Below are 26,167 nucleotides of genomic sequence, written 5' to 3' on the forward strand. Positions count from 1 at the left end.
AGATTCTTCTGAGGCCTCTTGCCTCTTCACATGGCTTTGTGTGTGTGCATCCTCGACGTTTCTGCGCCCTCCTACAAGGGCACTGGTCCTACTGGAGTAGAGCTCTACCCTAATGGCCTCATTTTAATGTAATCACTTTCCCCCCCATTTTTTTAGAGATAATTAACAAATAAAATTGTAAGATATTTAAAGTGTACACTACGATGATTTGATGTGTGTACACACTGTGAAAGGATTCTCCCCATCTAGTTAACTAACAAACCCATAAATCGATCATCTCACATATTTATATATATATTTTTTTTTGGTGAAAACATCTTTAAAATTTTTTCTCAATATTTTATAAATGCTTGAATGTTTCTATCTTTTTGTCTTCTAGTGTTAACCTTTTAGCCTCCCTTATCTCCCATATAGTGCATTTCATTATTTTACAGTTTGGTTTCTTTTATTTGGCTGCTCATACTTTTTATTAAGTTCTCATTATTTTCTCTGTTTTTTGCTCTTTTGGGTTTTATTTGTTCCTTACCATTCTTTCACTCAGATTATAATTCTGTTGCCTTAATTTGTCCATCTATTTCTTACACATTGTTCTCCATCCCTACCCCCCAGGGTGTGATCTTTTTATAGGCCTGAAGGCGATGTAACCCTCCAGCTGGTAGGAGCAGTGGGCACTGTGTCATTCAGCGATGCCTCCTCCTCTAAGGAGATTTTATATTCCTTTGTTTTGTCTTGACCCCTAAAATGATAACTTGGGGATACACTGATTAAAACTACTTCCCATAGGAGTGGTAGTTTGCTTCTGAAGATGGCACATGTGAACTTCCGGGGGGCTTTTGGACAGCAGGCACCACCCATATGAGAAGCCAGCTGTTCGGAAACCCACGGTCTGTATCATGGATTTTGTCACCCCGTGGAAAGACCACAACCTCCACAGCTCTGCTGTGGAATAGCTGTGTGGCCATGAGCAAGTTTCAGAACCAAGTTTTTTGAGGCTTTCTTCAAGCCTCAAGTTTCTTGAGGCTAGTTTGAAAAAGCAAAAAATCCAGACCTACTTTTCATAGTCATTACAAGAAATAGTGGTGGTGCCTATAAAATACCTGCATTGCGTCTGGCCCGTGGTAGTCACTCAGATGTGGGGCAAGCGAGGAAAGCCATGTGCCTCCAGAGGAGATGAAGGAGGTGGGCAGATTCGCCTGGAGTGGGTCTGCTCTAGTAGAGCCCAGAGTCAGAGGAGCCATGGGGTGTGAGTGTGCTTGAGCTCACGGAGAGGCCTGGCTCCTGCTTCAGCGGCCTGGAATGCCCTGCTTCTTGTGTATTAAGATGAACCATGGAACCATGGCTGTCACAATTGGGGGTGGTAATGTAGAGAAAGAATCGCTTTAATAAATAGACCCAGCTTATAAGACATAGTCCGATTTCAGAAATGATCAGGGTGGGAAACGTGCCTCTGAAAAATCAAGGCTTTTTATTTGTAGTTTGGTTCATCCTTCGCAGCTGAGTTTTGGGATAATTGTTGCTCTGAGGGTCTCCTGAGGTGACCTCTTAATAAACTTGGATTTTATCGCAGAGACTGGCAAATCTCTACTTGAGGCTTCCCCAGTCTGACGTGGCTCCCAGGGTGGTCTGCCTCTTGTCCAGTGCCAGGACCCTTGGGAAGAAGTGATTGCTCCATTTATTGCCATAGGCTCTGAATCTCTCAAGGTGTGGCGGGGTGGGTGGTGTGTGTAGCATGGAGGGGAGTAGCTGTTTCTGTTCTCTAACTTCCTAACTTCCCTAAGGATCATCTGATCAGCCTTTGAAAATTAGGTCCTATGCTGACTCTCTGTGCTTTGTTCCTGTAGACCATGGGCTCCTAATCTTGGCTGAGTATTAGGGTCATCTAAGGGTTAAAAAAACACCAGTGCCTGGTTCCTACTCCATAGATTCTATTTTAATCAGGTTGAGGTGTAGTGTGGACATCTGGAGGTTTTCTCTTATTGTTTTTTAAGCTCTTCAGGTGACTCTGATGTGCAGCTGAGGTTGAGATTGTACCACCAGACTGCTTCCACCTTTCCCTGGCCCAAACCCTTTGGCAGCTTCTTTTCATCCCCTGAGTGATATGCCCTCCAGACCTCTTTCATCTGGTCGGGGGCCTTCAACCCCGTGCCAGCTTGAGCAGCTTTGCTTGTGTCTGACAGATTGCACTTGGGCACTAGAAAGGGATTGAGTACTTTGAAAAATGTTTGTAATTCATTAGCCATTGGGGGCTTGCATGATACTGGCACAAAGGTATTAGGACTGCTTTGAGGAGAGCCCTTATCTGTACTTTGTCCCACCTTTCTGCAGCTAACAAGCACCTTTACTTTCAAAATGGGTTGCAGCCTTTTCTTCTTGGTTAACTGTAAAGCAAAACAGCAAAAAAAACTTCCCTTAATTTGCAAAGTACTACACTACTAATAGGAGTTTCTTGCAGATTTTCACATCAAATTTTTAAAATTCAAATTCTTATCAAAAGCGTAGTTCTAAAATGTAGCGTTCGTGGAGATAGCCTAAAATTTGCCTATCTCCAGTTCTCTACAGTGCCTATTTTGAATATTTGTGTGTGCATGTGTGTGTGTGTGTGTGTGAAGTTGCGGGGCTACTGAACATTCTCTTCAACAGATGGGGCAGGTAAACTGAAGCTGGTTAAAAAGGGGCAGAGGCTGCATCCCTTGCTTGCCTCTTCTTGCCAAGCCCCTCAGCCCACTTTGACACATGGAGGACCTCCCTGTGGACCACCTTATCTCTGCATTGAATCAAGGTAGCCCATCAGACTTCCTACTGAGTCCTCACTGGTTTGGCTGCTTCTAAAACTGTTTATGGTCTTTCTTGGACTGTGATTGTCGCTTTCATTCTGGAATGTTATGAAAAAATAGTCATCTGAAAGTTGTGAACTTTAAGAAAAGTTCTAAGGATGTTATTTGCAGTACCAGCTACTTCAGAGAATCCCTTCCTGATGAGGCCCTGGAGAGAGCTTTCTCAGGCTTCCTGTATTATTAGATGTGGTGTACCTCCTCAGTTGCTGATGTGCATTACTGCATAGGTACTCTGGTTCTTGAAGCTGCTCAGGTTTCCCTTTACACTGAATGCATAGGAAACTCAGTGTCAAATCTGTGGCCACCTCCAGAAAATGCCTATGTGTGAGGGTGTGTGATTTTGTGCACTAACTTTATCCCAGCTGTATTTCTTTCCTTAAAATTATTTACCACTTATCTTCATTTCTTCATCTATTTATTTTCTTATCTTCTAAAGTTCTCTTCTCTTTTTAAAATGAGCTGGTATACAAATTAGCACATAAATAAGAGCTATCCTAAATATTTAAGAAACCATCCTTTTGATCCACTCATATTACGTGGATCTCAGCTCTTGGCTTTGCTGTCTGTTGGGGAAGCCTCCTGGCAGGTCTTGCTTGCATCCTCTCCTCCCGTCTGCAGTTCCCCACCTGCAGAGTAGAGCCCAGCAGCTCAGGTATAGATGGCCTTTCTTAGCAATATCTCCGTGCATTTGCAGACTGATTTCCTGGGGCTCTCCTCCTGGGGCTTCCTGTCTTCCCACAGCTCTCATTTCTGCTTCTCTGCCTTTGCTGTCATTTCCGTTGATCTGAATCCTTTCTCCTGTTCCTCCTTCGTGTTTCTCTGCTCAGAGTAATTTCCACTGTGAAACCTCTGCTGATCTCCTTCAGGCAGGGCGGACCACTTCCTGGGTGTTGCTTCCTCTCCAGGCGCATTTGTCTGGGGGCACTAACCAGGCTGCTGCTTGCCCCCAGGTGCCTTTGTGCAGATTAAAAAAGCAACTACCCCTTCTTCAAGACACTGAATAGAACTTCCAACTGTTGGAAAACCATCTTCATAAATACAAGTCCAGGATGTTTACCCTGTATCGCCCTGCCCAGCTGCACAGTTGTACATCTGTCTGTGTTGCAATTACTGTGAACTGTCTCTATTCCCCTCAGCACTGTTTGATAAGAGCAGGCCTTCGACAACCATTTGGTAAATGAAAGAATGAAAGGTACAAATAAGTGCCACACTCTTGTCAGGAAAAACATTAGTGAAGGTATACCTGACCAGGCCTTCTGCACTGAACATTATGAATATATTTTAGTGCAGAGACACATTCCTGTCTTTCTGAAATCAGTGGGTATCTTTAAGTCAGTGTATCGTGATGGCTAAATGCATAGACTCTAGAGCTAGACTGCCTGGGTCTGACTCCCAGTTCTACCATTTACACACTTATCTGTATGACTTCAGACATGTCATTTAACCTCTGTGTGTCTCTGTTTACTCATCTGTAATGTGGGGTTGATAACAATAGTTTCTACTTCATGTAATTTTTAGAGAATTAAGTGAATTGTTATATGTAATATATAATAGTGTCAGGCACATAATGTGTGCCTGATGGAGATGTGATAGCTATTACCAATATTACTATAGGCTGGGTATACATTTAATACTCTGTTATTTCCTTTCAACTCTGAAGAGCTGTTTTTTAGTCCTTGCTGTATAACTTTATGATAGCATATTGTCTCAGTGGGTGCCTGACTGGGCCCAGGATTATGTGCGCTGCAGTGTGTCCCCACCTGCTGCCGTGTGTCCCCAACCCCCATACCAGTTTTCTGGTCGCTGCAACAAGAGGTTCATAGCACACAGACAGGAAACCAGCAGGCTTTGTTTTTTCTTCTTAATATGGTAAAAGAAAAAGTGGGGAAAAACCATGGCCCTTTGCAGACTAGGCTTGTTTTAGAGGTTAAACTTAACCCCTTGCTTATGTTCTAAAGCTTGGGTTGATAATAAATCTTGGCTGTATAAAACTGGAAAACAAAGAATTGATTTGAAAAATAATTTTAATGTAAAATCTTTGTCTAATTTCAGGGCATCTTTCCTTTGATGATTTTCAAGAAAGCTGTGCTATGAGGTAGCAAAAGGTGATGAATGAACCGGGACCAGCCCCCTGTTAGAACCCACTGGGGTATGCTCAAGTTGAAATGTAGAGGAATTTGCTTCCTAAACAGTTGGAGGTTTCTCCTGGTCTTCAGTACTCACTGCGGCTGTAACTTCACCTGCGAGAGGGGGTGGCTGTGCATTGTTACCCCTCTGACCCCTCCTGTGGTCTGGCTTCTGAGACTCCAGCCTTGTGGGAAGCTCTGCAAAACTCATGCTCACTGCCCCACCCTGATGAGCTTGCCTGCAAATTTAGTAAGATCTGACTAATGCATTCTTTGGAGATGCTCTGACCATTTTCATTATGAGACTGCATAGCTTTTCCCAGATCACATTACTGTAATTGACTTTGCACTCCCCTTTGAAGTGTTCTTACATGCTGCCCAGCACTAGCCAAAATTCTCACAGCAGCTGCAGTACATCTGTTTGGGGCTTTAGCCATCTTTTCTTAGTTGAACGAAACAATATATAAAAATACAAGGATTATCTAAAACTTCACTCTAATTCGCTAAATTGATCAAAACCCTTTATGTACATAAATCTGGAGTTGCTATAATTTCAGTAGATCTGGTCAACTTCAGCCCTGGCCAAGAGTGTTTAATTATCAGTGCATGAGAAACTTTCTCCAGCAGGCCTTCTTAGGGATTCATTTACATTCAGGTTTCAGAAATGGTAGGCAGACAGTTGTTACTACCCTTCGTATTCTAGACGGTGGAGAAGCAGACAGTGGAAATCTGTTTACCTTGACTCATAGTCCAGCCACTGGAGGAACTAGCATTGTCTTCATTCTTCTGCACAGCAGTGCCTTGGACCCCTTTAGGTCATATCAAAGACTTGGTTTTCTGAAAAAGCACATAAAATCTAGCAAATGGGGACATACACACTTATGGTCATCTCTCCTTTATCTAAACTGGAATTTCTCTCTCTGCCCAAAATCTCATTTCTGTTTGGAGAAATGCAAAGATGGAAGAATTTACCTAATTCTCACCAAGGTTGCCCTTGATGTAGTTTGGGTGGTCAGAGCAAACTGCAACCCACAGGAAGAATCTGACTCATATGTATTTTGTTGGGTTTTGTTTTTGTTTTTGAGTTGTTAACATTTAAAGTTTGGGCAATTTAACAAAATAAAAGACCTCTGGAAAAATTAAAAGATCTGACCAGACTTGCTGGGGCCACAGTTAGCTGGGGCCCCACTGGAGCTGCCCTTGGCCATCTTTTCCTCTTTTCAGTGTCTGCTCTCAGTTATGTGACCCGTCTGGCCCTGTGGGCATTTGAATTGGTACCCTGATCTAAGCCACTGTCCTAATCTATCTTACGGCCAAGTATCTTACAGGGCTCCAGAAAGACCCAGGCTGGGTGTGAGCAGTAGTGAAATAGACACCAGGAAGCTGGATAATTGGTGCCGTCAAGGCCCACCTGCTGCTCTTAGCCTCATGCAGGCCTTTGGGGACAGGAGTAAGGCCAGGGTGGGTATGGTGCACTGGATTTCCCGAGCTGGCTCTTCTCCATCTGTTCATTCAGCTTGAAAGTCATGACCACACTTGCCTTGTCCAGTGGGTGGGACATTTTTCTTTATAAGAAAGAAAGCAGCCAGTGACCACTCCAGTCCATTCGTAGGCTCGTAAGACCAGCTACTGCCACAAAAGGAAAAGCTTCCTGTTTACCAGCCGGCATGGGACAAAGTGGTTGTGCTTCCTGGCCATGCGGGACTTGGCAGGCAGGCCGGGATCTGTCCGAAGGGACAGCAGGGCTGAAAGCCTGCTCTGTACTCCGCCATCGCCCCCACAGCCTGGGGCCTGGATGCAGGCCACCCTTGGGAGGCCCTTTTTCTTTGGCTCCAGAACCAGCACTGGCATTCTGAAAAGAAGAAAATGGGGAAGGTGGCCTTGCCTCCTGGTTTGCTTCCTCCTTAGCTTTCCTCTCCCCATGGGGCCCAGTCCAGGCAGGCAGAGGCCCTTGGCACAAACCTGAATCTAACAGTAAATATGCATCTTTTGTTTTTAAGTCTCCAGGAAGCAGGATGCCAGTGCCTCTGAGCAGACTGATCCTTTTCAGCGGTCTGATGGCTGGCGGGTCCTGGGCCCTCATATATTATCTTATACAGAGTAAGTTTCCAGCCAAGCCCCACGTCTCCACCCCCTCCTCATACTCTTGTCCCTGTTTCTCTGTCAGAGGAAATAGTTCAGATGCTCTCAGCAGATTAGAGAAAGGAGGAGAGGGCTGTTTTTAGAAGCCAGTACATCATTCCACTGGCCATAGCTTCCTCATCCTGTAATCCCAGTTTTTCCTGGAGCCACAAGTGCAAATAAAAGGACCAGGATTTGTTTGCATAAGAAGCCTTGTAAAAAGCAAGATGACTTATGTGTCAAGATTTCTGAGACCATATAAAAGACGGGAGATACCAGATGGTTCACAGGTGGGGGAAACTGGCCGTTTGTCAAGTGTGGTCAGCCTGTTTGCCTGCCATTCTGTGCTGTTGATTTAGTGGAGGAAGGGACCTTGAGCAAGAGATTGGTGAGAGTAGAAAAGAAAAGCAGAGTCCAGAATGGCAGAGTCCTGACAGATGCTGCTTCCAGCCCCACTGCACCTAAATTTGAATTTGTAAAGATAAGTCACAGTTACTGTGAGCAGCCAGGATATTTAAGGTCAAGGTCACTTCAGTGCTACTAGCTGTGAAGTAGCAGCAGTTTTTTGTAGACTGACTTTCTTTGAAGATCCTTTCTGCTGCCCAGTGTGGCTCCTCACCCTGACTCTGCAGCATTCTCACTTCCTTCCAGGATGCTAGTGTCACCAACAGATAGGAAAAAAGAACCCAGTGTCCTCTCCACCCATTCTTCCCCACCCTCCTTCACAGTCAGCCCAGAGGGCCCTGTGTCTAGAGGTGACCTGGGACAAGCATTACCAGGGATAATTCAGAATATCAGAAATAAAGCAGAATAATTCAGATAATTGGAGTAGCTCAAGCTTCTCTCCTCTCCTCGCTGCTGAAGGGACAGGGGCAGGGCACAGTGGGGATGAGTGCATTTTATGGGCCCGGGGATGACCACGCTTCCCCACTGGAGGCGGGGGCCTTCCGATAGCCCAGCCGGGCTCTGCAGCTAACCACCCTGGGCTGAATCCAGGCTCCAGCTCCTGACTGGCTGCATGGCATTGTGGGGGCAGTTTCTCACTTTCCTGGGCCTCAGTTATCTTTCTTATATGATGAAGGGTAATATCAGTGCCTGTGCATGAGGTTTTTTTTTAAATTAAACAACTCTCACAACCTATGGTATTGAGAACTGTGATACAGGAAATACTCCGAACGGTGTCTTGCTATGGAAGTCTGGCCCCAGCCCTGTGGTGGCCGGCTCCTGTTCCTCCTGCAGTGGCCCCTGCAGCCCCCCTGGGGTGTGTCCTTGGCCTTTCTAGGCACAAGCCGCTTTTCCCTTCCATTGCTGTGGCCAGGCCTGTAGGAGGGAAGCTCTTCCTTGTTGCCAAACTGGAAACCCTGGAAAGCCCAGCTGTTCTCTTTCCTTAGGCTGGCTTTTCATATCTTACTCCTTCAAGGAGGTGGTTCTCGGGGATCCTGGTAGCTTTGGGCCAAGAAGGGCTCCTGAGACTGAGAGCCTTTTATAGCTTTATCTCCATGAAATGTTGGCTTAAATCTGTAAACTGGACAGGTTAGCATTTTCATGTCCTTTTTCTTGGCCTGAGGGTTTTATTATTGTTGATGTTGTGGTCTGTTTTATGCTGGTTCACCAGGACCCTCATCTGAGTAGGAGGAGCAGTGTGTGTAAGTCAAGAGACTAGGTTCCGGCCCCAGCTCTGCCTCAGACCTGCCGAGTCACTGAGCAAGTCGTGGGATTGTAAGACTTTAGAACTGAAAGGAAAGCTAGAGAAGATCTGATCCGACCACGTAAATGAAGAAATGAGACAGGAAATGAGAGATGCAAAAAATGAGGCCCAGCAAGGCCAGGCTCCGCACCAAGGGAATCTGCCGCGCTCCCACAGCTGCTGGCTTTCCACACTTTGGTTCTGGAGTCTCTGAAGTGGACAGGTTAGAGTAAATGGTCCCTAATTAGTCTTCCATTCTTAAATTGCACTTTTGCTTCTGTTTCCATGTATATGAATTATATCACTTAAGTTTCTATAGAGAGTCTACCTGACCAAGTTCAATAAAGAAAAATGAATGCAACCACTGTCTTTTCCTCTTAGAAACTTTCTCCAGGGCTTCCTACTACCAGCTGGGATTGGAGCAGCTACATAGCCACCCCGAGGCACTGGAGGCTCTGGGCTGTCCTCTCAGCGTTCGCTTTCTCCAGCTCACTGACAAGCACAACTTCGTTGACATTGCTGATGCTCAGGTAACATGCTCCCCCTGCCAGCTGCAGGGTGGGTGCCCACTGAAGCCAAGGAGGCAGCTGCTGAAATTGGAGAGAGCTTTGGAGTGAGGATTGGGATGGGAGAATGCCACTAGCTTTTACTGATCATCTTCTGGAAAAGCATTACTGACTAAGTTATTTTCATATATTTTTCTAGTGTGGCAGGGAATGTAGTGTTTGGACCCAGGGTACCATCCTGAATTGAAGGTGTAGAGAAAAGACCAGTGGTAGTTTGCTAGCACTCCAGCTTTGAACTTGAAATAACTTCTACAGCCAGTCAACACTCACACAAATATGAACAACTTTTGAAGCTTTAGTTTTAAAGCTTATTTCCATTGCTTCCGTGGAGTGCAGCCCATTTTCTCAGCAATGTCTTATGTTACACTGCCCCAAATATAAATTGCATTTGTCCTTCTGTTTAGCAAATACAACTGAGCACACGCTGAGTTAAGAGCATGAGTCTAAGCTGTGTGGGAAGTACAGAGGCAAGGTTTTCAGGGGTTCATAGTTAAAAACTCCAGAAGCAGACATGGTGAGGCACTTGCTGTGGTAGAGGCCCTGGGGGGCTGTTGGCAGCCAGCTGCCGAGGGAAGGGTGACCAGGCAGGTGGGCTGGGGCGGCTGGCGGCTGAGGCCTCTCCTCTGAAGGGTGCCCGCTTGGTCCTGCAGCCTGCAGACGCCCTGGCGTGTCTTGAGTATAAGAATGAGGTGATCTGACCTAGTTTATTTTTGGTTATTATTGTTTTTATTATTTTTAACTGAAATAGTTTGGGGTTTTTTTCTAACTACAAAACAGTAAATGCTCTAGTAGTCTGATTAAAGTATTTGATCTGGTCTTGAAAGAAAGTCAATTCATGCAGCTTGGTCCCACCTGGGGCGTGGGTCCAGGAGCCGCCTTGAGGAGAGCAGTGCGGCCACGCAGGTGTGCAGCAGTGTGAGCTGTGTCCTGGAGAAGTGAGAAGTGGGTACAGAGGCTGTTGTGGCAGCCAGGAGACAGATACTGCGGCCAGGTGATAGGACTTACTACCAGTTTGAGCAGGAGCACGGTGGGTCAGAGGTGATGCTCAAAGGTCTCACTCGGGTGAGTGGATGATGGCAGTGCCATTAAGTGAGAGAAAGAATCCAGGAGGAGCACAGGGAAGGGGTGGACATGTGTGGAGGGCCCACTCTGCCAGACGGCCTCACATGCACTGTCACCAAATACCTCACAGCTCATTGTGTGGCTCCACGTGCCTCCCCATCTCTGGTCACTTGGCTGGCTCCCCGCAAGCTTGAGAACTGGGAAAGGCCAGGATCGGGTGTGGCTGTCCCCCGTGTCTGCCGGCTTAGAGCACAGGGCCTGTGGTGACACACAGGAATCCTGCAGGCACCTTTACGGAAGGCAGGCTGGCGCAGCAGCAGTTCCGGGATGTGGTGCCCCTTGAGTGGTTGACTCCGTGGTGGTTTTGGTGGGGCGCCTCCCCTGGTCAGGTCAGCTGTCACTTTGACCCGTCTTCTCCCATCCATGCCCGCTGGCGCTGGAGGGCTGCATGCGGGCCTCCGGCAGTTTGGGGCCCAGAGTTGCCCCAGGATGCTGCTGGCTGTGCTTCTGGGGCCAGCCTCTGCCGCTGCTGGACGCCGTGACTCCACAGTGACAGGAGTTCAGGTCTGCTGCTCCAGAGCCACCAGTTGCCCCAGTCCTTGCTCTTCAGTTTATGGGGTGCTTGACCTTGTTAGGCTTCCTCACTTCCCCCTTTGCGGTCAGGAGGAATGCCTGCATGCATACATGTCCTCTCTTGGTAGTTCCATTATTTTGTCCAGAGGTGAGGTATTCATGTGTTGTTCATGATATAATTGTCTTATTGAAAATTTTTTCCCCATGTATGTGTGAAGTACTAACCGCCAACACTGGTTTACCAGGCATTCCTGCTTTCCTCTTTGGTAAGGCCTGGCTGGTGAAACCAGCCCGTAAAGTGGCTCACCTACCCATGGAGGCCCAGCTGCCCAGAATTCAGACATTGGCCCCTGAATGTGTGCTATTCTCCAAAATCCTACTTACTTCTGCCTTTTCTATGCCCTCTTTTTCTGTTTCTTTTGACATGCAGAGATGTGCTTTGTTGCTTAATTTTGACATGCAGAGATGTGCATGTGTGCTTTGTTGCTTAATTTTATAATCCCGAGAAGAGCTGTAGCTTGATTCCAAAAGTGGAACCCTGAAGAATCATTTTAGTGTGACCAGGTGACTGCTTATCCACTCAGGGTGTGGAGCCACTACCCCAAAGCTTGCGTCATTTTAAAGTGTGTTTCAATAAATGCAAGACAGAATTTTGGAAAACAGATGTGTGTGTATATATATGAAAACCGTTCTTTCTCTTGGTAGCAGTTTGGAGTGGGTGACATAGGCCATCTCTTAGCCCATGAAAGTACTTTTGGCCATCCCCCTGGGAGGTGCCTGATGATGGGCTTCCTTGTTACCACATTGCTTCCCGTTCACAAGGCTCAAACTGTTTTAGTTTTTATTGAGAAACCAAAAATATTGCATTCGTTATTTTTCTGAGGAGCATTAACAGACATCCACCAGCTTGCTTTGAGGTCCTCATGCCTGGGGCGTGGCAGCTTCTGGGCAGCCCCCCTTTTGGCGTGAGCCCGGCCTATGGTGCCCAGTGCCAAGAACTGACCAAAAGCTCCTGGTCGTCCTTCTCAAACCAGCCCTCACATCATTTCTTAAAGCCTATTCTTTAAGGTCCAGGTCAAAGTGTGTACTGGTTTGCTGGCAGCAGCTTCCCCTTTTAAACAGTAGACCTTATTTCTTCCCTTTTTCTTTTCTATTTTACTATGAAAAGTTTCAAACACATAGAAAGATAAAAAAATTTATGCTGTCACTTGGACTCTACAATTGATACTTGGCTTGGATAGCTTCACTCACCTACTCGTCTAGCCACATCTGTTTGTCCATGAACACATCTTGCTGTTTTCAGACATCCCTATAATTTAAGCACATAAGCAGTGTATGCTAACCAGAGTGTAATATTTATTTATGGTTTTTTTTGTTTTTTTGAGGTAGTTTTTGCATTCTGTGAAAGGTACAGATTTAAGTGTCCTATTTGATTAATTTTAACAAATGCTCACACCTGTGTAGCTCAGGCCCTGCTCTAGATGCAGCTCGTTCCCATCACTGCAGAGTTCCCTCATGCTCTGCCCGGCTGGTCCCCTCACATCCCCCAGCCCTACCAGAGGCCATCACTTTTCTGGTATTTTTTCCTAGCAGAGGTCAGCCTGTTCTAGACCATGGAATTATGCATTATATACTCTTGCGTAAGGCTCTTTTGCTCAGCATGTTTTTTATACTCACCCATGTTGTTGTATGTTTCTTTTAACAGTGGATTTTGAATAATCATTTTAAGTACTCAGTGCACTGTGGTCTCCTTGCTAAATAGGAGGACTGCCATTGACCGCACCTGACCACCCAAAGAGGGCAGGACATTGGAGGGGGCCAGATGGGAAATCAGGTGAATTCTCCAGCTAGGCTCCAATTAGAAGCAAACCAGATGCTGTGGGCAGTCACTGTGTTTCATAGGGTTAGCTACAGCAAGCACTGTTTCGTCATCTCTTGAGGAGACACTACATCCAATTATCTCTCTCATTTTATACCCCCAGTTGAAGATTCCTGTCTCTGGCTCCAAATCAGAGGGCCACCTCTATGTCAGCTCATACAGAAGTGGTCCCTTTAAGAGGTATATGGGAAGGTGGGTGGGAATGGGGGGAACAGGAGGAGAACTTTCTGATGGAAACAATCCTGAGTCCTGTTTTCAGCTCTGATTACATGATTGTGGTATGAGAACCCGTTTGTCAAAGCTTGAACAGTTTCGTAGCAGCAAGTCCGCATCTTGGCTCTTAGCCTCAGTCCAGACCTTTCAATCCAACATGTTCTGAGTTGTCCTGTCCTTACGCTACTGAAGATTGAAGAACTTCACAGTTGTAGTGGTCAGGGTCTCCCTGACCTAGGTAATTTGATGCTGTGTTACAGCTTATAACACTGCTGCCTCAGTCATTACACATGAATAAAGGCGTGGGTTCCTGTTCCAGAATTATTCATCACATTCTTTTAATGGGGTAGCTCTCCACCCCATTAATTGGCTTTCTTGTCTGGGTGCCAATAGTTACATTCACTCACTTTCTCCATGGGAAGCCTCTCTCAGACATGTTTGCTGTTTGGCCAGGAGGTGCTTTAATTCCCCAGGACCAAAGGAGCAGGCACCCTTAGGCTGCCACCTGGCTCCCCCTGGACTTACTGGTCCCTGAGGCTTAGAGGAGGGGCTGGCCAGTTCCATCCAGGATCTGAGGGCGGTGTGAAGACAAAATGGGGAACAAGCTGCTGCTCCTTGTTCCTGATGCCCCTTCCATTCACCTGCCAGTCATTCATATTCAACTTGCCTTGACAGTGATGCTGGTTAAATTATGAGCCCAGAGTAAAAGGTTAAAACTATATTAACATAGCTCAAACATAATAAATTAGTGTTTAAAAAATTTGAGATGCTATTCCCAAAGCTTGTTTTTTCCCCTTTTTGACCATGTCTTTTCACTCATTGTTCCTTTGATTAAAGAGACTGTACTTTTGGTTTCTATCAGGTGGTATCTTCAGGAGGTCTTCCTAGAGCTCAGGGACGGTCAGCAGATTCCTGTGTTCAAGCTGAGTGGGGAGAATGGTGATGAAGTAAAAAAGGAGTAGAGGTGATGGAGTAGACCCAGCTTTCTCTAAGCATGGCCTTCCCTCATCACCATGGACCCTCCAGGGCTGCAGCCAGTTTTCCAGCCACCAGGGGGGGTGTATGTGCTGGTGTATGGTAATTTTGGTATAATCCCAATTTGACCACAACTATTGTGGGTTTTTTAAGATTAAAAAGAAATGAAACTTTTACTATAAGAATTTATTTGAAAGTTCTCTGAAAGCAAAGCACAAGATAGAAGGAATCAATATTAATAAAGTGTTTGTTGATTTTTGCTGGTTCTCATCTCCCTTTTCTGCTCTCCACAACCTCCCCATATTCCTGCTAGCTCTGCGAGGGTTTCAGCTGTTAACCTGAGAACGCCGAGAAGGGGCTGCACTTTGGTTTGGTCACTGTACCCTGAGGTTGTGTAGCTACGGACGCTGTCACTTTGCCTTATTTTTTTTGCTCCACTGTTGTTTTATTTCTTACTTCTGTTTTAGACACAGCTGTCTGCCTGATTGAAGATCCGCAAAATAACTATTTTAATCCAAACATTTTGAAAGCTTAAGAATATCTCTGTGTATAGATAAGCACATGTAAAACTAACACCAGAAAGCTGGGCTAAAGCTAACAGGTCCTTCCCCCCTCTGCTTTCCAAACAACTTAACCACATGTTAGCGCCTCATACATTTAGGTGTTACTAGTCTTAGAAAGTCTTCCCTCTGAGCACCAGAGCCCACAGGAGCCAGAAATCTGGTGCCTCAGCTTTGAAGAGCCTGTTCGCCCTCTTAGTCTTATCAGGGTTAAACGCAGTGATGATTGCCTACAGTGCAAGACACTCGTGAGCTCTTTTCCTAGCTTCTTGACATTGCTTGAAGAGAAGCCTCTCAGAAAATAATAAGCTTTAAACTTGCTGGAGGAGTATGAGACCTTCAGTTACTGGAAGTTCATTCTGTTCTAGAGTTTGATTCTTTAAAAATGTACGTCCTTTGAATAGATTACACAGCAGAGAGTCTCTCCCCGAGGGCACTTTTGCCAGTGTTTATTGGTCAGTATTATGGTCGGTACAGGCCTCAAACATGACTGCTCGGGCGCTGCGCACGGTCTGTGCTGGCCTGTGCTCTGCCAGTTACGACTCTCTTTTCGCCTGTGTGTCAGCTGACGCAGTGCTTCATATCTGATGTTCTCCAACAGCTTTTACTTCCTTTCAGTGTCTCCTTTTTCTGTTGCTCAGGCCAAATCAGAAAACCAGGGCCTTATGTGAGCTCTCTGTTCTGATGTAAAAGCAAGTGCCAATTTTTGTTGGTATAGAATTTGCATTAATTCAGAGGCTTTTCTGAAGAACTAGTATTATGTAGTGAAAAGATCCTTGATTTCTGTTTGAAAGTCACCATTGGGGCATTTCTTCAGGTTAAGTTTGCTTCCATCTATGTACTTGTTAATGCCTCCTTGGGTAATTGTGAACAGGCCAGAACCTGGTCCTTACAGCAGACATTGGTTTTCCTTTTCCTGAAGCATAGTAGTGATGTGTATTTGCAGCCTCCCACTTCCTGTGTATCCAGGAACCTGAGACTCGGCACTGACTCCCGTTAACTGCCTGGAAGACATCTGGGATAATGCACACCGTCATCTGAGGAAAAGGCACCTTGTGACCATGAGCCGAGTCTGAACAAGTACCCCCAGCACACCCCATAATAGCAAAGATAGCCCAGGCACTAGAGAAAGGACTTCATAGAATTGTTAAGAATTATAAAGACTGCAGAAGAGAGATCACAGCCAACAAATCAGATACCACAGCCAACCAGTGGTAGTAGGACTCCCAGGTGCTGTTATAGCGGCAGTGTGGTCTCCACGCACCCCAGGTGGCTTGCCTGCCGGTGTGCTGAGTGGGCTGGGGTGGTGAGAGTTGCAGTGTTACGTGCCAAGGGTTTGAAGCATCAGTGCTAACATGACGTAGAAGAGATATACCAGTCAGGAGGAATCCAAGAGGCTGTAAGGTGGGAGTGGTGACCCATGGGCCTTGAAATCTGAGATTTCTAGGGCGAGCCTTGCAAGTAGAGAGAACAACATAAAAAAAGGCCTCGACTGGAGGAAATGTGAGCTATGCCTCAGAAATAAGATCTCCAGTTGGCCAATGTAGAGGATAGCTGAAGATGAGTACGAGAAAGCCCTAGAAAGGTAGGTTGGCCATAATGGGAATGGCAGCATTAGGGTTTTGCATGCAGCTTGTGGCCATCATAGATTTTGGAGTAAATTTTACTGTTAACGAAGGTTTAAGAGACTGTGTTGTATGTGTACTGACAAGCCCTGTATGACTTCAAAATAAACCACGAATTTTACTGTCATTTAGTCCATTTTTTCCCTCTTCCCTCCAACTGTCCTCCATTCACCAATCCAGAGATTTAATAATACCTGAGAAGTCAAGGTTTTATTACTCCCAGTTTTGGTCAAGTTGCATAGAGCAAAGATGAAGTGGAAATAAATTACATATCATGAGACAGCCAGAACTTGACAAATTGTGGCCTGTGTTGTCTGGCACAGAGGGAAGGTCAGGGAGGAGCTCTGGAGGGCTTTCTGAGGCAGCCTTAGGCCTCTTGAACATTGCATGTTTTCAGTTTGTCAGTATGCAAAATATAAATAAATACCAGTTGTCTTACAGGTGAGGCAATGTTTATGCTGTTCTTTGAGATGCTTAGGCAAAAGGTGCTGTGTACACAGGAGGCCTTTTGCTTGTGGGGGTCAGGGAGGTGGGAGGGGGTAGGAAAACTTTCCACCTATAAGACTCTCACCTCCTTAGGAACCTGCTCATAGTCCAGGCTTGGCTTTCAGCTGACTCTGCAGAGTTGCTTAATTCAAAGTACTGTCAGGAATGTGTACAGGAAAACTGGCACTTTATGAGCCGGCATAGAAAAGTGGGAGATGAAAATATTAACATGCCTCTCAGACCCAGGTGTGTATCACAGATTACATGTGAAATATTAAGCGCCTTTTATTATACTAAATAGTAAAGCTTCAAGGCAAAAATTTTCTCCCACCACAAATTATAATACTTCTAAAATTCAGGTACCATGTTATTGTCACCTTGCGGTCTTAATATAAGAAAGTAATTTTTTACTTCCAAATTTTTATTGAGTAACTATAGACCAAGCCTCTCATAAACATTGGTACAAAAATACTAGATATTAGCAAACTGAATCCCATGATATAGTAAGTAGTGTATTATTTTTCACAAAGTCTTTTGGTGCCTCTCTCTTGCAGTGCCCTTCTCTGTGGGAAGATTATACCTCCCTGCCTTGTTGAACTTGGGTGTGACCATGATTTGTTTTGGCCAGTGAACTGTGAGCAGAAGTGACATGCAAAACTTAGAGGGAAGGCTTTCAGTGTCAGCCTTTGGCTCACCATGTCCTCTTTTCTCTATTCCCTGAGATCAGTAATGTCCCAAATGGCAGCCGCTCCAGGGACTAGGGTCATGAAGGGAAGATGATGTATAGCAGAGCTATAGCTCACCCATAGTGGGACAGGTAGCATGAGCAAGAAAGAAACCCTTATGCCTATAAGGTTAGGGGCCACTTTTACTTCAGCGTAACCTAGCCTCCCTGTTCACAGGGACTGAGAGAGCTTTATTCTGGGAATGCAGGGTGATTCAGTATTAGGAAGTCCACTAATACAGTTTATCATATTAATGGAGCTGAGGAGGAAAATTACATGATTTTTAAGGTACAGAAAAGTATTTGACATAAATTCACTAAATATTCACATTAAAAGCAGTCAATTAAATGAGAATTAGATTTCTGCTTGTAAGAGGTTCCCAAACCAGCATCTCAGTTGGAATATGAGGGATTTTTCCACTGAAGTCAGAAGCAAATGCACAATATGCACTATTATTTAATACTGAATTGTGTCCAACACAATTAGGCAAAAATAAAAAGCAAGAGGCCTAAACATTAGAAGGGAAGAGTAAAGCAGTTCTACAGAGATACGATTAATAATCTGGAAAACTGCGAAGTATTTAGTAGAGGCTATAAGGTTAATATGTAGAAGCAATACTCTTCACAAAGACAAATAACCAGTTAGAAGAAATAATGGCGAGCAGACCTTGTCTGCAGCAGCCAAACCCAAACCCCAACGACTCGGGAGAAACCCTGGCACACCGAAGTGCCAAAACACGAGTGGAGGATACAGAGGTAGAATGGACAGATGGACGGCCTGTTCTTGGTGATGAGATTCCTCAGCATAAAGGTGTCAGGTCTCCCTGAGTTCAATTTAATCAATAAACATACTAGGGATTTTTAAAAGTTAAACCCTCTATAAATTCATTTGGAAGAATAAACGAGCAAAGGAAGAGGAAGGAGGCAGGGCTAGTCTGAACCAGACATAAAGTGAGGAAGTATGGGCACGTCAAGAGCTGACATGGTGGTACAGTTGTTACAGAAAACAAGCATAGCCAAGTGCATTAGGAACTTTTGTTATGCTAAAGGCAGCATCTAAACTGGGGGAGGAGGGGAAGACATTGGGAAATTGATGTTGGAACAGCCTAATAGCTACATGCAAAAAGATAAAATTGGGCCCATTACTCACCAAAGTCCAACTGCGTCAAATACCTAAATGTAAAATGAAACCATCCAAAGTACTAGCAGAAAAATATAACCCAGGAGTGGAGAAACTTTCCTAACCATGATTCATTATCTATAAATAGGGGAAATTGATAATTTTGACTAAAAAAAATCCTGCATGTCTAAAAATACTGAAAGCAAAGCAAAAAGCAAATATTAAACTGGAAAAAATATTTACAATTTAGATCACAAAAGTTAACATCCCTAATGTGTAGGAGCAAAAGTTGAGCAGACAGTAACTCAATAGAAAAATGGGCAAAACATGAATCAGTTCAAAGAAAAGACATACTCTTAAACATAGTTTTTTAAGTGCTCAACCTCACTCTTAAAAAGAATGTAAAATTAAAGCTACAGGAAGATACCACTTTTCCAACAAACAGGCAATAATCCCTGAATATGAGAACCTGTTTTCTTGATAGGCTATGGGAAATTAGGCACTCTTAAGTTGCTGGTGGGGACATGAAATGATGTAATTCCTGTGAATTTCACAATGTCTGGAGAAATGCCAAGTACAGTTTGCCATTTGACCCCCAGATCATCCTGTATCTGAGACTATCCCAAAGATACAGCGGCAAAAATACAAAATGTCATTTATGTAAGATTATTTAATGCAATACTATTGGTAAGAGCAAAAAACTGGAACAACCCAAATATAACCTAAATATCCATCAACAGAAAACTGGTTAAATAAACTTTGATACTTCTACATAACTGAGGTGTCTCCTTGTGAAAAGGACTATATGTATATATTCTATTTTCAAAAAGAAACAGTGAAAGAATGACTGAAGTCAGTAAAAGTAGTTGCCGTAAGCCAACAGATAGTGAGGGGATATAGGTAGGGAACAGAGATGGAAAGCTATACCTCCCTGAAGGTACTTTGTTTTATAGTTGACTTTGGAAACATGCTGTTTTGTTTTTACAAAAGGAGACAGCTTTAAGCATTTAAAAATATACCATTAATAATAAATTCCAACTACATGTCAAAAAAGTCTACACTTGCTTACTCAATAACCCCTTATCAAGCGGGTAAGCAGATTTCATTACTTATATAGATATAACATGTTTATTTCTTCCCAATTTTAGCTGGATGATTTAAAGGTAAGAAAGATACATCATAATCAGGAAGGATAATGTTAAAAGAAAACATCTAAAGGCCACTTGCATCTCAAAGGGAAAGACACAGTGTTGTTTTCTGCGTCTATTAAACACAGGATAAAGGAAGACAGCTAAGTCCATTGCAAAATTAAAACCGTGAGTTAAAACTCGTAATCTCAGATCCCTAAAAAGGAACTTGGAAGCAGAGCATAGTGAATTTGAGAGTTATTTGCTGAAATCTTAATATTAAACATGATTGTATTGTGTATTGGGTGTATCTGGAAAACACAATTCACTGTCCATGCGGAAAACGAGCTGAAGCTGTGAGAACACATTAGTGTTCTGTATTTGTATGATGTTCCGGAGCAGTCCACAGGCCTTGAAATGAGGCCCGTTTAGAGAGCCCTCGTTATTTATGACCTCCCCTATGGTTGGCTTCAGACAAAAAAAGCATTCAAAAAGGGATAAATAAATCATTTCTTTCTTTCACTGCTGTTAGTGGTTGTCATAAAGGTTATCTCTTACCTACACGATTATCATCTATACCATTTACCACATGAACTTAGGTGTCTTCCCTAAAGATAGTACATAGATTCCACTATTTAATATTAAGAAGCACAAAGAAGGAAAGTACCAGATTATTGGCCACCATCATCCAATTGGGGGAAAAATAATGTGATCTTTTATGTATGTTTAGTGCATTATTTTTGTTGCTAATTTATATCCTAGTTTGTGTGGTCCCCATTGACTCAGTTTTTATGTAGCCCAGTAGCCTCTTTGCCACTGTAATGACTACACCAGCAAGCCATGTCTCAAGTCTCCCATCTTGCAAATATAGATGTTGGCTCTGAGAGCATGGTGACATCAAGTGATCAGCCCAAGGTAACCACAAACCACTGTGAAACCTGCATTACCATGTGCTTCAGCAGCATCACCTTCCAGACACCAGAAGTGATGCTTTATGATGAAGCTGCTGTTGTTGTGTGCAAGGGTCAGTAAATGAAGAGATGACTTCCTAGTCCTAGTCCTGATGCTGAATTTAGAATCTGATGGGCTCCAGATTTGCCCAAGATCACTACTGACAGTTTAGCTGAAAGAATTACAGTACTTGGTCTCTGCAGAATTTCAGCCAATAGGTCTTTTTGTGTAACTTAAAAAATATAGAGACTTTAAAGACTTTGATTTTACTTTTGTCTTAAGATACCTGTCATTAAAACTTCTAGCATTTTGTTGACTCCCTTATGGACATTGCCACTGCGTAGTGTAGCAGCTGGGTAAGTGATGACGGGATGTGTCTCTTTGCCTGAATGCCGTAGGAGTGTTATGAAGGCTCACTTGTGTTAACACTGCTTCCATTTTACAAACTCAGTGCAAATGGAGCCACTTTCTGGGACCAGATTGTCAGAAAACACTGTTTAATGCAATGTAAGGGACAAAATGGAGAAGACGCACTTCTGCCTATTTTCCCATGAAGTACAGCTGAAAACCCTGGACATACATAAACAAAGTCAGTAAGATGAAGAGAAGGCAGACTGGGTAAGGGCCAAAGACCCAAGTAATAACACAGCAGTGAGGTCCCTGTGTTTTCTCTGGCCTCATGTATCCCAGACATGTTGGCGACACCTGCAGCCTGGAAACACCCATGGGGGCAGATGACACAGCCATGAGAAGCCTGCTCTCCAGCTCAAGGATCACAAAGGGGAGGCCTGGAAAGGCAAAGGTCTTTCACATGGCAATTGCCCCACATTAACCAAACACCAGAGAAAACACATGGCCTGAACCCCACCCTATCAGCAAAGGCCGAATGGAGAGCCTAGACTTCCTCCCTTGCTCAGCTGCAGTGAGGCCTCCCCCAGTGCCCTGCTGGGGAGTTGGCAGAGAAGACCCGAGGGGGTCTGGGACCTTCATCCACAGCAGATGTTCCCCCCACCTGTGGTGTCAGTAGAAGCCACGTGGGGAGCCTACACTTCCACCCCTATCCAGGATAAGTCCCCCAGCCAACTGGTATCAATGCAGAGCCCACATTCCCCAGTGGGAAGCTATAATGGGTACCCCTCCCCAGCCTGGGTGCCAAAGGGGAGCTGAGTGGTGTGCCTGGCCCTTTACCCCACACCTGGCAGTAGTGATGTGGTACCGTTCATACCCCCACTTTGCCCACCAACATGGTTATATAAGATAATGTAACGAAACCAATGACCAGTGTACAATAGAAGTCACACTTTCATATTACGAACTAGGAAGTTTTCTCTTGAATGAGAAAAGATAACAGATACCAACACAGAGATTACACACGAACTAGAATTATCTGACCAGGATTTTGGAGCAGCCATCATAAAAAATTTTTTAAAGTTTCAATTACGAAGATGCTTAAATGAAAATATAGTCTCAGCAAAGAACTAGAAGGCAGAAAAATCAAATAGAAATTTTAGAACTAAAGCTATTAAAAAAGCAATAAAAATCTCCCTGGATGGCCTGAGCAGCAGAACGGAGAGGACGAAGGAGAGTCAGGACCTTCAAGATGAGATAGAAGCAAGCAACCCAGTCTGAACAGAGAGAAAAAAGAATGAAAACAGTGCCTGTGAGTCTGTAACAAGAAGTTCTAACATTCCTGTCCTCAGAGCCCCTGAAAGAGACACTGAGCGGGTGGGGCTGAAGGAAAGGAAAAGCGTCCATCTTTGGCAGACGGTGCAAACCTGGGTGTTCAAGAAGCTGAGTGAAGCTCAAAGAGCATAAACCCAAAGGCGGCTCCAAGACAAAATCCTAAAAACTAAAGACAAAGAGAAAAGCGTGAGAGCAGCCAGACAGAGAAATGCCCTACGCTCACAGGGAAGGTGAATCAGACGATAACCTCCTCAGAAACCTAGAGACCAGAGAAGCGGCACGGAATTTTTCAAGTGCTAAAAGAACCATCACTCCATTCTGTCTGGCGAAATCCTTTGGGAGCGAAGGGGAAATAGAGACATCCTCAGAAAATGGAGAACTAAAAGAATTTTGTTTCTAGTCAGATTTGTTGTTTGACTAGACCTACCCTAAAAGAATGACTAAAGGAAGTTCTTGAAACAAAGGAAATGTTTTTTAAAAAACGGGAGTCTTGAAACATCAGGAGGGAAAATGCAGGAAAGAGCAACAATAAGAGTAAATATAATAGACTTTCCTCCTGAGTTCTCGGAATTATTGTCATACTTTACTCTGAATACTCTGAATGTCATACATACTCTGAATATAATGTCATACTTTACTCAAACTGGTAAAATGTTGACATCAACTGGTTCCTGGGCTGTTCTGCATCTTAACTGTGGTGGTTACAGGGACTACAGGGGATGAAATGGCACAGAACGTCGTACTAACACCACCTCACAGCACTAACATCAGGTTCCGGGCTTGGTGTTGTACTGCAGGTCCCAAATATGTATCTGTACTACCTTTCCAACTCCCTGTAAGTATATAATTATTTCAAAATAGAAAGGTTTTACATGTGCGGGACAAGGACACTGGGTATGCTGCTCTAAAACGGGGGATGGGCAGGGATCGGGATAATCACACCCTCGTGAATAATTTCCAGCTCTGGGGATTAAACATCTTCCCAAGTACGTAAGTACGTTTAATATCTTGATTTATTTGAGGTAGAAATCTTGATTCTAGGTACGTTTCTCTCATTTGGGAGAAAGTTCTCATTTTAATAACAGAGAAAAACTAGAGACAAATTTACATGAATACCCATCAAGTGTATTGAACCTAAGAGAACATTTTTTGGTAAAATGTTCTGCTGTTGATAACGTGTAGTAAAAAGTTTAATTTTAGCAAATAAAACCTTCACTTATTTTAGTAAGTGTAAGGAGGGGTGTGACCTAAGTTGTCAGGTCACTCTGCCATGTAAGACCAGCTGCCTCCCAAGGGAGTGTGTCGGACACTCTGCTTTCAAAAGTATCTGCTGCCCTACTATGTTTAGATGACAGTAGCCTAGGATTGGCAAATATTTTCTGTAAAGGGCCTGCTTCCTAAAAACTTCTAGTTGTTACTCAAGGTAGTAACCGCTTTAGGCTGTAGAGGATCTCCTGCAGTTTTAGTATGAAAGCCACCAAAGGCAAAGGTAAGATGTGCCAATGAAACCACATTTGCCAAACAGGCAACAAAGGCCTTGTACAGCATTCCTCTGCACTAGCCTAAGCTCGGGTTTCCTATCCTCCAGGTATTAAAACAGAAAAAATCCACCCAGAACGAAGGTAGACCAAAATAGTTTCTAAAAGCTCCAGTGTTAGGGACAGGAACTAAAATGTGGTCAAAACTAGAAGGCCCGGAGGTGAAAGCCCTTGCCAAGCAGCCAGGGAAGCAGTCATCCTGCCTTGTCCTGCCGGGCACATCCTCCCTCTGAGTTTCCCTGACCTCTTCTCTACTTTGAGAGCATCAGAGGACCATTTGCATGGTTCCTTCCCAAATTTGTTCCAATGAATTTCAGTTCAGCAGACTTATTCCCACTGTTACCAACAAAATTTTAAGACTTTAAATGAATAGTTTTAAGAGAAAAGTACATTCAACTTAATATAAATTATTTATAACATAGGCCTGATTAAGCACAATGAGCTAAAAATGACCACTAGGAGATATGGAATATCAAAAGACAAAACTGAAAAACAAGTAATACCCAAAAACTATAGCATCAAGTAACATACAAGTAACAGAATGCTAGGGATAAAGTTACCGAAGGGTATGAAGGTCTGTCTACATGAAAAAATATAAAACGATGTGAGAAAAATTAAAATGAAATAAATAAAGGGAAACATATACCATGTTAATGGACTGGAAGACTCATTGTTAAAATGTCAAACTGGTTTACAGATGTGGTGAGTCTCAATCAAAATCCCACAAGGCGTTTTTAGGGGGCAATTTTGGTAGAAATTGATAAGGCGACTCTAAAATGTATTTGGAAGCGCAAAGGACCTAGAGTAAATATCACCTTGGAATAGAAGGGATCATAAGTACTATTTACTTGAGAGCAAGACTTGACAGAGGCTATACAAATAGATTAATGGAACTGTCTGTCTGTCTATCCTGAGGTAGATCCACAGATACATGGTCCAATGATTTTAGACCAAGGACCAAAACAATTCAATGCAGAAAAGTGCTGGATTCAACTGAGTATTAACTCAATTCAATAAATGGTGCTGGAGTAACTGCATATTAACAGATGGATCCCTACCAAACACCAAATAATAAAGTAAAGACTGAATTAATTCAAAGTGGATCATAGATGTAAACATTAAAGCTGTAACTATAAAGCTATAAAAAAATAACAAAAGAAGATAACATCTTCATGACTTTGGGGTAGGTAAGGACTTCTTAAAGAGGAAACAAAGTATTAACCATGAAAGAAAAGTTCATAAATTTGGCTTCATCAAAATTAAAACTTCCTTCTCATCAGAAGACAATGTTGAGAGAACAGAGAAGCCACAGGATGGGAAAAAATATTTGTAACCTGTAATCTGACAAAGGACTTGAATCCAGAATATATAAAGGACTATCATTACCCACACTATCCAATTAAAAAGGAAAAAAAGTACAAAAGAATAGCTCAACAGGCACATTGAAATAGTGCTCCTCATCAGTCACAAGGGAAATGTGAATTAAATCACAGTAAGATGCCACCACATACCCATGAGCATGGCCAAGATGGAAGACGGCCAACACTAAATCTTGGCAAGAATGAAGCCACTGGTATTCTCAGATATTGCTGGCTTGAATAGAAAATGGTACAGTCACTTTGGAAAACTGTTGGGCAGTTTCTTTCAAAGTTAAATATGCATCTACCCTATGAGCTAGCAATTCTACTCTTATCTAAGAGAAATGAGAATGTGGCCACTAAAAATCCCTTGATAAAGAGTATCTTTAACAGCTTGATTCACAATAGCCAAAACCTGCAACAGTCCAGGGGTCCATGAACAGACGTGGATACACACACCTGTGGTACTTTCAAATGTTATTCCCCAGCAATAGAACAGACTGTTGTTACAAGCACCAACATGGATGAGTCCCCAAAACATCGCACTGAAGAAGACCAGACACCAGAGAGCACATGCCGTATGATTCCACCCACATGAACCCTAAAGTAAGGAAGGCTCCACAGCGGAATAGGAGTAGGGGTAAAGGCGTGTGTGCACTGGTCGAGCCTGACACAGACTAGCATGGATTTAGATCTGTATATTTCATTATTTGTAAATTATATCCCCTTCCCACAACAAACAGTAGTTGGAGATTAAGGCTCTGGAGGTTAAGATTAAGATTTTCAGTCTAGCTCTTTTTGTCCTGTAACAAATTGAAGGTACTACTAAGTGGTAAATGATCTTCAACAATTTTAATTATTTTATTTTTAATTTTATCAGTCTAATTCAAATTTCTACAAATGTGAGCTTAAAATGTGTTTGGGATTAGTTTATTGATACTTGACTAATCACCTTTCCC

At 43.6% G+C, this 26,167-nt stretch overlaps 1 protein-coding gene across 17 annotated transcripts in view; it reads left to right on the forward strand.

Moving 5' to 3' along the window:
* LOC118929068 (cytochrome c oxidase assembly factor 1 homolog) overlaps nt 1-14,295 on the forward strand; it is a 107,787-nt gene extending 93,492 nt beyond the window's left edge. For 10 of the 17 annotated variants that reach the window (XM_057504378.1, XM_057504382.1, XM_036918889.2 and 7 more), the window contains 5 exons: nt 4,887-4,939; nt 6,961-7,060; nt 9,150-9,298; nt 12,952-13,028; nt 13,924-14,212. In XM_057504378.1, the coding sequence (XP_057360361.1) occupies nt 6,976-7,060; nt 9,150-9,298; nt 12,952-13,028; nt 13,924-14,023 (411 nt within the window). In that variant the 5' untranslated portion in view covers nt 4,887-4,939; nt 6,961-6,975 and the 3' untranslated portion in view covers nt 14,024-14,212. Of the gene's footprint in view, nt 1-3,784; nt 3,895-4,886; nt 4,940-6,960; nt 7,061-9,149; nt 9,299-12,951; nt 13,029-13,923 lie in introns of all 17 variants that reach the window. The other 7 variants (XM_057504385.1, XM_057504377.1, XM_057504370.1 and 4 more) reach the window with 3 other exon arrangements.
* Nucleotides 14,296-26,167: the final 11,872 nt, after the last annotated feature.

This window comes from Manis pentadactyla, chromosome 7 (assembly GCF_030020395.1).
Source record: "Manis pentadactyla isolate mManPen7 chromosome 7, mManPen7.hap1, whole genome shotgun sequence".
Classification (NCBI taxonomy): Eukaryota; Metazoa; Chordata; class Mammalia; order Pholidota; family Manidae; genus Manis; species Manis pentadactyla.